This window comes from Pomacea canaliculata, linkage group LG1 (assembly GCF_003073045.1).
Source record: "Pomacea canaliculata isolate SZHN2017 linkage group LG1, ASM307304v1, whole genome shotgun sequence".
NCBI lineage: Eukaryota > Metazoa > Mollusca > Gastropoda > Architaenioglossa > Ampullariidae > Pomacea > Pomacea canaliculata.
In genome coordinates this window covers 35276914-35293521 of record NC_037590.1, presented here as the reverse complement: position 1 = coordinate 35293521, position 16608 = coordinate 35276914, and the positions used below count along the sequence as shown (strand labels likewise).

The 16608-nt window shown below is 37.0% G+C and overlaps 2 protein-coding genes across 3 annotated transcripts; one reads left to right on the top strand and one right to left on the bottom strand.

Annotated features, from left to right (window-relative positions):
* The first annotated feature begins 496 nt into the window (after positions 1-496).
* Positions 497-9492, top strand: LOC112559294 (zinc finger CCCH domain-containing protein 15-like). The gene is made up of 12 exons (XM_025230413.1): positions 497-786; positions 1601-1702; positions 1991-2096; positions 3349-3489; positions 3682-3773; positions 5710-5812; positions 6220-6296; positions 6689-6757; positions 6983-7060; positions 7266-7364; positions 7498-7636; positions 7961-9492. Exons 1-12 carry the CDS (start codon positions 715-717, stop codon positions 8176-8178), a joined length of 1296 nt encoding a protein of 431 aa, XP_025086198.1. The 5' UTR covers positions 497-714; the 3' UTR covers positions 8179-9492.
* Positions 9493-10540: 1048 nt separating this feature from the next.
* Positions 10541-16490, bottom strand: LOC112559303 (ankyrin repeat and SOCS box protein 8-like). 2 transcript variants are annotated; one of them, XM_025230426.1, is made up of 3 exons: positions 16342-16490; positions 15408-15642; positions 10541-14335 (listed from the first exon to the last, which is right to left on the bottom strand). In XM_025230426.1, exons 1-3 carry the CDS (start codon positions 16347-16349, stop codon positions 13700-13702), a joined length of 879 nt encoding a protein of 292 aa, XP_025086211.1. In that variant the 5' UTR covers positions 16350-16490; the 3' UTR covers positions 10541-13699. The 2 variants fall into 2 exon arrangements, with proteins under 2 accessions (XP_025086211.1, XP_025086220.1); XM_025230435.1 differs by lacking the exon at positions 16342-16490 and having other exon boundaries at positions 15416-15628.
* Between the last annotated feature and the right edge of the window lie 118 nt (positions 16491-16608).

The window sequence follows — 16608 nt, the reverse complement described above, 5'->3', positions numbered from 1 at the left end:
TCACGTGTATTCCAAGTATTAATATTACACGGCTGGGTTTAGAAAGTAAAATTAACACAAAAAAAGTTGGAAATAATTCTGTCAAGAAATTAACAGGCAGCTAAATAACTTACACAAAATCATGTTAGTTGTTATGCGAACTTATATACATGTCCGTCCGTGGTGAGTGTAAGTGAACAGGGTTTTGACTTCGTTATAAGCTTCTCTTTCTGTTGTGCGCTAATTGTGTGTCAGTGTTGGTATTACTATTGTCAGTTTGCACTCAGGATGCTTAATGGGTTCTTTTTTGTGACAATGTCGTTTCTTGATTTTGTAAAGAGCGATACACCTATAGCTTGGCTCGAAAGCCTATGTATTATTATCGTCAAGAGCTGTGTTCCTATTTCGAGAGACGATCTATCTGCTGCGACGAGTTTGCTTCCCTTCGAGAGCGAGTGGCTCATGTCGAAAGATAGCGAAGTGTACCACCACTATCGCAGCGTCCTTACACTACATATTTCTTCTTCTGTGTAATTTTTCGGTTTGGAAAATTTTATTACAATGCTATAAACAGTCCAGATAATAATAATAAATTGAAATGTGTGATACGAAGCTAGAAAAGACTAGCTCTACGTCGGCGCAACTTCCGCTGGTACTATCTGCATGGCTCAGGTGTTGGTGCAACTTTTTAAATAAACACTGAATGAGATTTACTGTTTAAAATAATTAGAAAAAATGCCTCCCAAGGGAAAGAAAGCTGAGCCAGGCAAGAAAACTGTCGAAAAACAAAAAGAAAAGATTATCGAGGTAATACGTGTCACAGGTATACATATTGGTAATATCGTTCAACTGATGTAATATGTTTACTGTTCTACAGTGCAGCTTGTATTCAACGTTGTAAACCTAGAATATACTTTGTTAAATAAACATTTTAAGTTGGTAAAACCGTTAACTGTATGCCAGTGCAACGATTTTGTAAACATTCAATTAAAAATGTCTTGAAATGGTTCTGTACCAATCACAGAATCCCTTGTTAGTGATCATATGGGAGTTAACTTTGGGATCAATGGAATATTAATGATAATAATAATTAATAAATGAGTGATAACTATACATATAAAGGCACACAGGCAGATCCACATTCTTGGATTGTTTTTGCATAAATCTTCCATACCTTCAGGCCAGGTACTGTCAAAATCTAACCCTGTCTACTGTTTAGTATTGATTTTGTTTTCTGTATCAATACTTAGTTTGGAGTTAATTTCACATTTTCTGTAACCACATTTCCTTCTAGGGATATATCATTTAACTTTTGGTTGAGTGTTTCATAAAAGAAAATTGTCAGGAGCACAAATTGCTTTGAACATTATTATTATTAGCACAACTTTACTTCAAGAGGTTTGGAATGCCATTATCACTTTTTGCAAACCAGAAAAAGATGCTAGAATTAGACCAAGGATTAAGAAATGGGCTAGGGTTCAGGTTGGGTTTATCTTTTTTTCCAGTTTCAAAATATTTGTCATGGTGCATAACAAATATCAGTACATGATGAGCCTTTCCAAGGTTGTTTCATATTATTTTTCCTTTCTTTACAAGTCTGTGACATTTCTGTTTATCATAGGACAAAACATTTGGACTCAAAAATAAAAAAGGCAGTAAACAACAGAAGTTCATTAAAAATGTCACACAGCAAGTGAAACAGGGTAACCAGAAGGCTTCACGGGTATGTATTTTGTGTTTGTTAGATCTCTTTTTGTGCACATCCTTTTTTTCCCCCATATCAGTATTAACATTTCACCTTATAACAGATATCTTGTAAGTTATCTATACTGTTTAAAAATATCAAATTGAACATATATTAAAAATAATTGTTACAATTATCATGATCCTATAAAAAGAGAGAGTTTATACAAATCTATGAATTGTCTTTAGCATTGTTGTCATGGGTTGATTGAAAGTCTGACCTTATATTGACAGTTTGTAATTAGAATGTGTTTTTATTAATTTCTAGTTGGAGCAGTTGGAGAGATCAGATAAGGATAAGAAAAAAGAGGAAAAAAAGAAACAGCAGGAAGAGCTGAATGTTCTGTTCAAACCGGTCCAGACTGTATCCAAAGGTGGGCCTCAGAACTAATTACATCTAGTCTGTTATTTGCACAAATGATTAGCTGCTTCAAATATCCTTTGATCCATAAGACCAAGTGTTATGGCACAGGTGGCTTAACAACTCACTCAGACAAATGCGCGTTCTTTCAAGACACAACAAGAGGATTGCCTGAGGCTGCCCAAATCATGTTCATTTTGTTGTTGAGGGGCTCAGGACTTTACAGACTACAAGACAAATACGTATTAATAACAACTCGCCTCAACACCTCGTTCTAAAGGCGACAAAAATCTAACTATAGGTGCAATGTTTACATCCCTGATCAATCACAACTTAATCAAATATCTCACAAAGGATAAAGATTACACTCCTCGCACTCTCTTCTAGCAACGAAGTTCCTGTTCTGTTATCTGTCTTATGACGCATTAGCAATCGTTGAGTGCATTACAGTTCACCATCCCTCTTAGAGTTGTTGCTCTCCACATGTTCAGCCAACTAGAATCCATTAACATAGATACACACGCGTGAAGGCCATACACACTTGCCGTGTCAGTCAGGCGGTTTCCGAAGTCGCAGCAGGTAATCCACAGTGACGTCATGGGACTCCTAGCCCAAGTGCTGCTGGGTGCTGAACCAAAATCATGTCGATCACGGAATGGTCCAGGGAGGCGATTCTTCCTTATCCAAAATGGCTCCAGTTAAATCCACCCATGTGATTACAAACTGAAACTCGAGGTTACACTATACTACAATTCTAAACTCTTCTCCAATTAACATATCTTTCTCTCATGTTCTTGTTTACAACTTTGAAACATAAATAAGTTCTAATGCAATTTTATAATAACAAAAAGATATCATACCTTGTCTAGGCAAGGTTAATCCAAAAATGGGTCAGTACTGCCCTGCATCCAACGTCAATCTACACTACCCTACTACTGTACACAAATCGCAACTAGGGAGATTTACAGCTCATGACTCAGGCACGTCTTCTTCCCTCAGTATCCCGGACCTGAGTAAATTTCCTCCCTCGTTCACGCCAAAACCTACTAGTGAACTGTGTTCACCAAACACTTTCTGTCACAGTTAACCCTTTCCTGTCTGATGTTTTCATCCATTCAGCCATACATTCAACATACACTTGCAGTCTATAAGTCGCAAAAGGGTTAAATATTCTGAAAAACACTGGAGGCACGGACTGGTCCGTGACACCAAGTACCCTGTGTATTGAAGGTGTGCTTTAAGTTGTACAACTTCTTTTTCAACAGGTACAGATCCCAAGTCTGTGCTTTGTGCCTTTTTCAAACAAGGACAATGCAGCAAAGGTGACAAGTGCAAGTTTTCTCATGACCTTGCAATAGAGAGGAAATCAGAAAAGAGAAGTGTTTATGATGATGCCAGAGAAGAAGGTAACTCACTTCAATGATGGAAAAGGACAGCAAAGCAGGACCTTTTCCATGTTCTTTGTTCACACACTGCCTGTATTTTTTTCCTTGTAATTTACAAAAATTAGTGTTGCTTGCCTCTTTATTCAATTTCTGTATGTACCAGACTCATAGACTTTGAAAACAAAACTAACGTAAGAATTTAATAATTTTCAGATTTGATGGAAAACTGGGATGAAGAAAAATTAAATGAAGTCATCAACAAAAAACATGGAGAGTCTGAGAAGACAAAACCAAAAACAGCTATTGTAAGTTAAGAAGTAATCTGGCCAAAAATATTTGTTTTTATTTACAATTTTCATGCTTTAAATAATATTAATTTGCAAATCGATTTGAAATTGCTTTCATGCCTTTGAAATAGTTCCCATTTTAAGCACTTGATTTTAAACATCATATTAAACTATACATAATCTGTTTTTAGCAGACGTAGTTTGAATTATTTGAATGTGCTGCCTTCTTGCTATTGTATTTCTGAATGTTTGGGATAAAGTGCAGGATGTATCATGAAAGTGGTAGAGGAGTTGAGTGCTGTGTTTTTTTTGCTGTTGTCTCTTTTCACTCCAAAAATGTCATAACTAAACTTCTGTGTAAATCTATTTTAGAAAACAATTATCATTTTACTTTTAAAAAAATTGTATCACAAACTTTAAAGTATATTTGTAGGATGTTAAATGAAGTACTTAAAAGATTGAACTTCTCTCTTCTACACACAATTGCTTGAGAGAACTACTGCTTTTGTTGCTGTCCCATGAAGTGTGCAATAATCCTTTAAGGTGATAGTAGTTACAGTCTCTGCATGTTTCAATAAAAAGCTGGTTTTTTTTAATTCCTAGGCTGCTTTTGGTTCTGTTTACTATTTTCAGGACATAGCATTGTACGCCGTTCGGCGCAACTTCTGACTTACGCCGTTTCGAAGTAGCGTAAAGTAGCACATTTTGTAAAACGGTCTCCGTTCCCAAACGGTCTCCGATTCTTTGCATTTTGTGTTACACACGTGTTGGCTTTAGTCAGTTCTGTAAAAAGAATACAGTGTTAAAAGGAGGAGGAAAAACAGACCAAGATTATGATCTTGTGCTACGATCATTGCATTAAAAACTCGCAGCAGTTATTGTGATGTATGCAGAAAAGAAGTAGCCTTAAAGGGTTCACTGCCATCAAAGTCCATGTGACACATCTTCTTCACAAGGAGAAAATAATCTGCCGATCAGAGAACAATCATCTGCCTGGTAAGATTGTAAGTTGAATAGACTTTAACTCTTAGTTGCAACTTTGACAGGTAGCATTGCTCAGATGGCCAATTGTGGAATCCACCTTCAGCGAGATGGAAAGATCCTGTTGGATGTTGACACATACATGGCCATGCAGACTGTGAAGTCAAGACTGGCTACAGCAAGAAAACAGCAGTGGAGTACTTTGCTAAGGCAGACCCATCAAAGAACTGTGAGCATAGTTGAGAACATGAGGAATGCTTGGATTGACAATGTTTGCCATGAAATGGGCTTGGAACCTGACAGAAACTGCCGTGCAAAAGAAAAAAGGAAAATACTGGATGTGCTCGAAAGAAAATCTAGCAAGAAGCAGAAAACAAACAGCCAGAATGACAATCCTGACCAAGAAAGGGTTGTCAACGCCAGAGAAGCAGATGCTGTCAAGGATAATGTTGTCAACAGCCAGGAGGATGCTGGGGAGGATATATCTGACCAATTAGTTGATGTGGCAGTTGTCGCAGACAATGTCTTCATTCTTTAGATTTGACTGTGCATAGAAAAGAAAACAATGCAAACTGATATTGTGACAGCCTAGTAAAGTGTCAAGGATAATGAAGATGCTAACCAAGGAGTGAATGTTGTCAGCATGCTGGGAGGATATTCAAAACGCTGACCAAGTAGTTGAACATTGTGACAGTTGTCGCAGACATGTCTTCATCTCTTTAGTTTTGACAGTGCATAGAAAAAAAAACCAACGCAAGCTGATATTGTGACAATTCCTGCTAGTTTTATTGACTTGGTCCCAACTAAAAGGTTTTTGCCCCTACACCCACCAGGGGTAACGTTGTAAGCGGAACTCAAGTTTTCCAATGCTATGCCCTGTATTTTACTAAAGTCCAAATTAAAAAAAACTTGTTAGAGGCAATTTATGAAAAAGTATATGTAAAAATGCTTTTTATGCCTTTTGCAAATTTAGATCTGCAAGCATTTTCTGGAAGCAGTGGAAAACAGCAAGTATGGATGGTTCTGGAGCTGTCCGAATGGAGAAAAATGCATATATCGTCATGCTTTGCCTCCAGGTATACAGTGTCATTTGTAAACACTTGTTAAAGAGTCACTTGAAGTGTAAATTTTGGAAAACAGTGCCTAAAATAAAATTGCAGGAATCTGTAAAGGAAATGAAATTGCAGATTATCAACTTCAAATTTGTTTTAGGGTTTTTGTCATATTCATTTGTGATCATTATGATAAACCTATACACCCATTGGAAGTAAGCGATAAGTGTTGTAAACATGACCAGTCAGCAGTAAAATTTACCCGTTATAATTGTCTGTGATAACTTTGGCTTATAAAGGGTTTGTTTTGCCATTTTCTAACTGAATTACAAACTTCTTTTGCTTAGTGTAGTCTGCAAGCATGTCAGTTCACAAGATTTGAAAAAGTTTGTTGCTGAAATTGTGAGATGGATTTGGGTTTTTCTTTACAGGTTTTGCTTTGAAGAAAGACTTAAAGAAAGAAGAAAAGGAAGATCTAATTTCCTTGGAGGAACTGATTGAGAAGGAGGTACATTCCTGATACCAAATGTTGTAGACCATAGGTACTGCATGTAGAAAGCTCTAGTTTGCGATCACAATGTACCATCTACCATTAATCTCCCATCCAGTGTAAAACAAGAGGGCAATATACACTTGCTGTATGATAAAACAAACAGTGCAAACCATTCAAAATACTTTGCTGTGCATTGCAGTTAAGATAAATTAAAAGCTAGATATATTTTTATGGCTGTTATTTGCGAAATAAGAGACTGTTGTTGGAAGATACATGAATAACCCTTCTAATATAGTAATCTGGAAAAAAAATGTACATTGTAGGATAAGTTTTTAGAGAGGTATAAATGCTAAGCTACCATAGCTCAATGATCAGAAATATTAATTTGGAATGTTACTCCTTTTTAGCGGGCTGCTCTTGGCTTTAATGTCACAAAAGTAACTTTGGAGACCTTTTTAGCATGGAAAGAAAAGAAGGTGAGTTATAAAGAGGTTTTCTTTCTACAATTATTGCTTAAAAGGGCACATCATCATGGTGCTTTTGTGGGATATTGGATTGCTTTAGTTTGGTTATTGTTCATGGCTCTGTTTTATACTTTAACAGTGTCCAGATTTATTAAAAAATAAACTTTTCTTGCCATGATGTAGCCTTAGTTGCTGGCACAATTTTAAAAGCTTTTCAAGCAATGATTTTTTTTTCAGAAAAAAGAGAAGATAGCAGCCATACAGGCAGAACAAGAGAAGAAAAAGGCAGACTATAAAGCTGGCAGGCTAATAGGAGTAAGTATGCATTATTTCAGGGGTACACACTTCCAACATCCAGACATGGCAATAGGCCATTCTGCTGGGGAAATGGTTAATTATGTGCATGCACCTGCATCTATATATTATACCTATGAAAGTGAAAAAAAATAAATCACTAACTTTAAGAGTATTTCTTAATTGCTGATAAAGTTCTCTGTTGGGGATTTTTTTTCTTTTGCAGATTAGTGGTCGCCAAATGTTTGAGTTTAATCCAGATCTTATCGCTGATGATGATCAAGATGATGCAGACGTGGGTGTTGTGATGCAAGACAGAGAAGAGGTAACAAATGATTTCAGCTTTCTTATTAACTCTAAACTGCATGAGATTGTGTGTGTGCATGTGTACATGTGGATGTGCATGTATGGATGCAGTAGATCAGAGATCATTTATGCTCACTTGTGCTTGAAATTAGGAGGAGGAGGAGGACTCAGGACCTGTAATAGAAATCTCACTGGAGACCCTGCTGGAGCAGATATCACAGGTGGACAGCACAGGAACGCAGGCACCATTAAACCGATGGGTAACTGCTGCTGAAGGCTCTGGTAACACAGGTCTGTTTCTTCTTATTGTCAAGTTTATGTTCTTAAGATGCTGATGACAATAACAAAATAATTTTTATAGCTTATTCTGCTCCTGGCATGAGCTCCGTGCACTTTAACAGAAGATGAGCATGAGTAACAAATACAATATTACAACTTGCCAATTACAAAATCAAGGATTTGGGTAGGAGAAATAGGCTGGACATGGTGAGAAACAAGAAAAAAAAAGAGACCTGCATGTACCCACATGACAAAATAACATTCTTTTGAGAATGAATAATTGTGTAAAATTAGAATGGATTAATGTCTAATGGCATATATTATGATATTGTGCAGAAGTGGATAAACTTGATGAGGCAGCAGCTATCTTATCACCATCTATCAACCTAGCAGTACAAGCACAAATAGAAACAGATGCAGAAATCGCCATGGCTGTGTCGGCAACAGTAAATGGAGATCTAGAAACTGATATACCAATTGATGAAGACTTGTTTGATGGCGATGACATTGACCAAGTAGAAGAGGATTTAGAGACCTTGGAAATGGATGATTGATTTCAGTTATGGTTTGGACATCTTGACTCCTGCAGGCTGTCAGTGCAAAGCTAACTTGATGTTCCTTGGCTGACTTAAGACCTAACCTTCTGGTGTGATCTTATGAATGATTTGAAATATCAAGCCATGGGGGGTGTGCTTCTAATTGGAAAACCAATATTTCTTCTCCATCATTTAAAAGCCACTGTAACTTAAAGAAAAGAAAAGCTGTCACAACTTCTGCAATTAAAGTTGCTTGTGAAAAGGAGGAATATTTTAAGGATTTTAAAATTCTGCTGCCTTGAAAATTGCATATTCCCTACAATAGAAGTACATGTACAGGCTAAAGAGTTGCATTAATTGAATAGTGTTTTCATTTCATTTTTTTTAAAGCACAATTTTTTTTACAGCTGTAGCTGTCTCAAATTGGTGGAAAACAATGAAGGCATTCATTCTTCCATTTTATGAAATGCGTAAAAGTAAATTAATCTTGGAAGATCATTCAGTAAACTATCTTATATTTGTTAAATGAAACCTTGGCTACGACATTTATAAAATCACATCGGTGCTTGGCTTTCATCTTCCAGAACTGTCACTTGGGATATGGGGTCATCTGATCACTTTTTCAGACTAAGCTTTCACTGAGGGAGAGCCATTGTGATTGCAAACGTAAGAAAATGGAAGAGGAATTTTCCATGTTGCATTTCTAGGCTGGTTCATATCCTTTTGATATTCTCTTGAACAAACTATTTTAGCATGGATGTGATGATAAATGACGTGTGACATGGGTGAACAGTCTGTATAGTAATATTTGATGTTTTACGCTGAGCCAGCAACTATATAAGGCTATATCATAGCAAGGCAGCCAGCCCTGAAACAGATTCCACATGCAGAGAGAACAGCGTGCCCGAGACGAGAGCTAAACCCAGGACAACCAACCCTCACATTATTGGTGACAGATACTAACCATTGCACCACTGGACCACCCAGAGTAATATTGGGGAAGCAGATAACCAAGTGGTTAGAGTGCTGGTGTCCAAACCCATAAATGTGCCGGTTTGATACCTGTGGCACAATGAGCATTCCCTTTTCAAGCTGTCAGGAATGGGTCCCGTACTTCAGAGACTTGGGGAAGGTAAAACAGTGAGGGAGAGGAAATGGCACTGCCCTTACAAAAAGCTGGCCTCGAGAAAAGTGTGGTCTTTAACACCTCACTCTAAACAACTGAGGAATTAGGTGGCAACGTTTACCTTCTACAGTGATATAACTTTTCTTTTGTCGTTGTCTTTTACTGACAAGTGAAACTACTACTAGAAAGAAAAATTTAAAATAAAATGGTTTTCGTGTGGTTTTCTTTCCATTTGTGTGAGTTATAGTGGCTTGGTGTTCCATTGAAAAGCATAGCTTGAACTGCATTATTTTGCACAATTATAGATTACTATGAAGGTAATGTTAGGTGGAGGATTTCAGGCTGTTATATTTTTGGGTCAGTCCTTAGGATTTTACATTGAAAGTTGGTTCCTTTGTGGATAGCACATAACTTTTGCCCAGCAATCAATCTGCTTTACAAATGAAAAACATCCCGAAGATGAGGGAAGAGCTTTTCTCTTCTTTCCTCTTGGCAATGAAAATCATTTGCCTTAAAAACTCAGCAAGGTTGATGTGCTGATAGTTTTTTGTTTTTTTTTAGGAAGTCAAGATTTCAGCCAAATGAACTTTGAACAGGTTCTTGCTGGTTTGATTTATTAGTAGTTTTGCACTTGGATGACAGTTTCCTTTATTTCATAGGACTGTTTCATTCTCCCCCACCAAAGATAAAAAGTATGGAGCTGGTATGGACACACCACACAGAAAGAAGAATTTGAAGCTAATAACCCTTTGGGCATGATAGGTCATGATCATGGCTTGCCAGGGAAGGTGATTTTCATTTCTTTTAGTGCACAATTCAAGTTTTCTCCTTTCCAAAAATTTATAGGTTTCTTGGTCTAATGTTTACCTGAGCTACAATAATAAAAAACAAACTTCATCCACTGGTGTCTCCACAATCTTCAGTTATAAGCCAGTCATTGTAATGTTACATTTTTATGTCGTGCTAAGGAGGTTAATGATAGGTTTATCTCTTCCATGCAACCCCACATAAATTGCCTGTGGATTTTAGTCTGTTGGTGTATTAACATTTTTTTATGTAATGTCTTTGCTGACATCACAATGTTAATGAAATGCATAGCAAGGTAGCACAGTTGTTACTAAAATAGAATCCTTAATGTACATGTAATAAACATCTGTAGACACAAAATCAGAAAGTTAACATTATTATTCACCAAGCATCTAACAACAAGCATTTCTCCTCCAAACACAAACCGAAAGAGGTCCAAAAGAAGTCTGCTCTGATATGTTTTTATTAAATAAACATTAAAGTTTGTGGACAGTAGATGTTATTTTGTGCATATAAAAAGTCACATGCATGCATCCATACAAAATGCTTTACATGCATGAGCACCCTCATACATAACTTGTGAGCCAAAACATAATTTCCACAGAACTTGGCACATTCCTTTAATCTATGTTGCATTAACATTTTCCTTTTAGTATTCTGGCTTGAAGTATAATTCTAGTCTTCAAGTGTGGTTGGTTTATTTAGGATGCTTTTCAGGCCCAGATGTTGTCATGATATTACAGAAACAATTAGAAAGTTGTGTATTTTTTCCTTAAAATGAGCACAAATGGACAGGTAAATGATATACCTCTTCCAGAAAATGTATTAAAAGTTAGCCTGTTTATATATGTCAGTTAATATCTAGACAGAGCTGCTCATGTATATTCAGTCATCACATCATTTTATTTTACTTCAGCGAAAGATTTTTTTCCCTCCATAGTTATATATCTCTAGAGAGGAGTGGGGGTAGAATCATAGCTTCCATGTAGTAAAACTAAATGATAGTTTTTAAAAAATTATTTATCTGGAAGACAGCACTAAAATTGCAATACGAATATAAATGGTCAAATATATTTTTAGAATACAACAAAAAGCATCTATGGATCCATTAGTGTAGAATTTTGGAAAGGAAGTCTTGTCAGTCAACTGGATGTACAACTTAGGTACAAGAAAGATCAAGTACAAGTTAATGAAGCTTGATCAACAATGTCTCAATGCTGCCATTAGGTATTGGACCACATTGTTGGTCCCCAATGTGTGTGGTTAAGTGCTAAGCCAAAATATGCAACAGTTCAAGGATGCTTCATTTAGGTCAGGTACATGGATGCTACGACTAGTTCTTTGACAGTTTGCTGGCAAGCATTTGTTTCACATCATGTGTAAAACCTCTATGAACGTTTCCCTCCGTGAAAGGCCAATTTGCAAACTATGCTTTGCAGATGACCTCAGTCTGATAATAGGTATCAACAAAGAACTGCAAGACGCTACCAACAAAATGACAGTTCAAACGCATATGGAATACAGACAAGCAAACCCATGGTCATTAGCCATAATAAACGCAGATAACACAAGAATGGAGTTCAGCTCAGGGAGGTAAAACAGCTTTAAGTACTTGGGAATACCTTTCTGAAGATGGCAGAAGGTATCCACATTAGGGTTATGACTGCAATGGTTAAATATGGGTCTTGTACAGACTTAACATTAGGTTTACAATTTGTACAAGTCCCTTATTGTACCAATCCTGCTTCCTGATATAAAGGAAAATTCAGGAGCAAGTGCCTGATGAGGGTGCAGTAGATCTCATACAAAGAAAACACAAAACCAATGATTGTATGAAACATGATTGCCACACTCGTAGGACACCACCTGCAACAATCAGAGTAAGCTGGCCTAGTTTGGAGGTGACCTGGCACAACACTGTTGAAGATGGTCTTCTAAGGTACTTTGGTGTGTTGGCAATGCCATAGTGACCAAAGGAAGAACTGATTTACGTACATGAACGAGTGGACTGTTTGTCCTGTGGTGGGCTTTGTCACTTGCCCAATCAATTCATGTGTTCCCCCCCCCCACCACTTCCCAATAACCACCATTAGTCAAAGAGTGAATGAATGAATTCAATGGTTCATTTGTTTGTCCTGCCTATATTCTCCCTTTTTATTTTAGGTTTTCTTCAAGTTTACTTATCAGCAAAACCATTGTCTTAGTCTATGTTTCTGGTGAAGGAGACTTCAGCAGTTTGGATGACATGATGCAGCAGCTTATGATAGAGTGTTGCATGAGATTTTCACATCTCAGAAAATGAAACAGGCATGCAAGCACGTGCATATTTTCTCCCACCCACCATTTGTATTGAACCACTGATTATTTGCCAATGTGAGAGCAAAAAATATGAAGCCATCACATGATCATATTTCTTCTTCAGATAGATGAATATTTACTATCTCTGGTCCCTTTAGTTTGTCAATAGGAATCATCTGGGATCTGCTTCTGAAATAGAACTGGAAGTCATGTAACATTTAACAATTAAAGAGTCATTCTGGCAACCCAAATTGCTAGCTAATCCACAAGTGTTACCTGGCTGGGATCTTGTACATGCAGCCTGTCAGATTGATGGATCAGTAGCTACATCATTCTACAAGCAGTGATACCTGGTTTTTTTGTTTTTTTAATCCAGCCAAGACTGGCAATGCTTTCTGGCATTTTGCGATGCAAGAGCATGTTGGTAAGGTGTGTGGTAATTTGCCTTGAAAGTGTATGTTGGTACTGTGTGTGGCATTTTAACACCAGTATTCTCACAACAACATTCTAAAACCCCAAGGAAAAATGCCTCATGCACAAACAGATCAAATTATGCAGTGACCTGATCTGGAGTAAGCAACTTAAGTTCTATGACAGATACTGTCCTGATTTGTTTGCAAACCTTGCACTGATAAATACAGATATTAATTCACAAATGCCTATTATGTCTTTTATTATGAGTCAATCATTTATCCCGATAAAAGACAATATTTGAAAAAATAATTTTCTCTACTATCATGTCATGACTGTGCTGCAGTTCAAAGCAGTGTATACATCTGCAGAGTTGTAAACTCAGTAGCATGCCTTCTAGTGCTTAAAAGCCCTGATACTGTTCAGGTTGCAAAAGAAGTCTGAAATAATACAATGTATAGTCAAAGGTCTTATCAACATGTGCTTTGGAACTTACATTAAAAACAATTCCTCATTTTGACAAATGATGTACACGAGAAGCATTTTATTTGCAACTGCCTAATATTGCGAGTGTAGGTTTGTAAATTAGTAATGAAGAAAATTAAAGCAAAATGTACACACGTAAAGGCCCAATGACACACACGAACACACACAAGCCTACAAGCTTATGGATGCAAACACACACCTATGCACACATACAACTCTTTTCCTGTGAAAGACATAACTTTGGCAACAGCACAGCATGTTGATTTTCAGATGAAAAGATACCTTGTAATTTGTTGTACCTGCACTTTCCTGAAAAACAAGGAATACTTAATTACTGCAGTCTTCAAGTTTCTCTGCTTTCTCCCTAAACCTTTTGCAAAACTGTCACAAAGATGTGACAGTCCTTTAGCATTAACTGGTGAGCAGTAAAAAATCCTGAAGTTGTGGAGGCATTGGCAGCTTTCGCATGACATTTGGCATGTAGCAGTGGCCGAGACAACGTCTTATTTGTGTTCGGCAGAGAGCCTGCAGTCGAAGTGGATTACAGCACAGCGGAAGCAGAGTTTCACGCACTTTATTGTCTCGTGCCAGTTCTGGTGGCAGCTGTCCTGAAGGACTACGCACGTCAAACTGCCCAGATGCTCTCACCAGCAGTTCCAAACAATCATCATCAGCAGCAGTCTCAAGACCGCTGGCAACTGTGGCTGCAGCTCTCATTAATGGCGTATGACCTTTTGCATTATGTAGCGTAGGATCTGCATTGTAATCTAGAAGAATCTTGATAACTTCCAGATTCCCTCGACGGGCAGCCCAACTTAAAGGAGTGTCCAGATTGTAGTCATAAGCATCAACTAATGCACCACGTTGTAGAAGCAGCTTGACACATTCTACATGATTCTTGTAGGCTGCCCAGTGCAGCGGGGTGTCATGGTTCCCATCTCCAGCATTAACATCAGCTCCATGCTGTAGCAGGACTTCAGTACAACAGATGTCCCGTTCTGCAGCATAGTGCAAGGCTGTTCGACCATAGCCGTCTATATCATTTACCTAGAAAAGTAAAAAAACAATAAAGTACATTTGTTTCCCTACTAATACTCACCATTTAACAATGCATAATAAATAATATATATAGCATACCCATGATTCTTTTGTAGAGTTGATAATTAAATCTTATTTACCTATCACTTAAACGCTACAGGAAACAAACTAGTTGACAACAAACTGAGCTCTTCATGAGTCATAACAATTATGCCATGAGCACTAACAATTTACTGATTCTACTATATTGCTGGATGATTCTGGAACATTGGTGGTGACATCTCAAAAAATAGCAAGTGAAAATTACCATGAAGAAAAAGAATTTCAAATGTAAAACTCTTATTTTTGTTTTTAATTAACATTTTCAAAATTAATACATTTTAGTACTTCTTGCCATAATGTGTTTTCAGATTCCCAGTTAGAAATGTGATGGGTTTTCAGAAAGGTTTACTGGAGGTTTTGTTGAACAACAACAAAAATTTACACATAATTGTTCACACATTAACCTTTGTTATATTTCACCTCCATAAAATCATACAAAATTGTTGCCGCTAGATAGCAGCAAAACACTTCCCTTGGCAGTAATACTACTATGTTAGATTACCCCAGATATTGCTCAGGAATACCCATTTTTACACAAAATGTTGAGCCAAAGTAATGCTTGGGATTAGCACAATTGAGGTTAATAAGAACTGATGTTAATAAAGTGCTTTAAATTATTAAAGTAATAGTGAAATAGTACTTCTGACATTGATTTATAACCAAATGTCTTATATGATGAGATCTTCAACCTAAACTCATTTTCAGACCCCAAGATGCCAAATAGTTTCTAAGTTTTTACAACTTGCTGCTCTCTTATAAGATTTATGTACGTTTCTACACAACTGTGAATTGCATCACTAATTATGTTCTATGCTATATTAATATTAATGACACTACATGATATGAAAACTGCTCCCATTAACATCATTCCTTATTTAGTCTAATCACTGATGCAACATAATGTTTGAATTCACAAACATAAATGAATGACATAAAACGATAACATGCAAAAAGGCTTGAGATCACTTAAGCATCATACCCGAGCACCTTTTTGCAGTAAAAGCTGAAGGCAGTAGCTGTCACTGACCATGCACGCACAGTGCAATGGTAGCAAGGTGCCATGGAGACGATTCACATCTGCACCTGATTCTATGAGCTGTTCAATATCATCATTTACACCAGAAAATGTGCGAAGATTGCTGATGGCACGGATGAGACGATCTGACAGCTCATAGTTTGCTTGAGCGCTTTCCATCACAAACCACATGCCTTCTCTGGAGAAATAAATAATTCTACTTCAGCATGAAATTATCTCTCTAAAATACAAATTATCAAAATCAAAAAAATCAAAATCAAAACAGACTTTATTGTCTGCCCAGGAGGACAGAAATTTGTCTTTGCTCACATACCCATACAGACATTTAACACACAGTTAGGAGTAAAAGTGAGGAGTAAAATAGTGTTGATTGCACCAGTCCATCAAGGCAGTGTATGTTTATCCTAACAACAAACCTTGGGTGACCAAGGGCCTAAAAGCACTGCTTAACAAAAAGAAACATTTGTTCATCACGGGCAGAAGCCCACGACAGAAGATTAGTACATAGAGAGGACCATGATGCTATCCGTTGGGTGGGCAGAGAAAGCCACGAAGAGTGAGAGAATATTAAATGCAGAATTAGAAATAATGAACAAACAGATCGAACGTGTGCATTTTTTTTCATTCATGTGTATTAGTTGAATAAGTACAAAAGTCTTTATCAAATCGAATAGATAGCTTCCAGAAAAAAATGGTAATCTTTCGTCTACAAATGCGTTTTGATTGAAGGAGGTTCAAACAGGCAGAAAAGTTAGGTGAAATCCGGTGTTTGTAACCATTTCCTACTCGAAATACCGCTGATACTTAACATCATGCACTTTTCTTTTTAAGGCTATACAAAATAAATAAACCACTAATAAGAGATTTTCTACCATACCTTGTCATAATGTGATGGATTATCACATTCAGCAGTGAATGTGCGACTGTTGAAGTTATTTTCTGCGCTCACAACATTTTCCCAGGTTTGTTTTCTTTAACAGCTGTAAACATAACCGGAAATAGTTGCGTTTACTTGTCGCGAAAATTTTGCGACGCCACAGAAACTTCATCAAAATAATATCTAGTCTACTTAAAAACTAATCTACATAAAATTTTCAAAACACTGTAGGTATAAAAGAAGTATAAAAAGTATTTTAAAAACAGG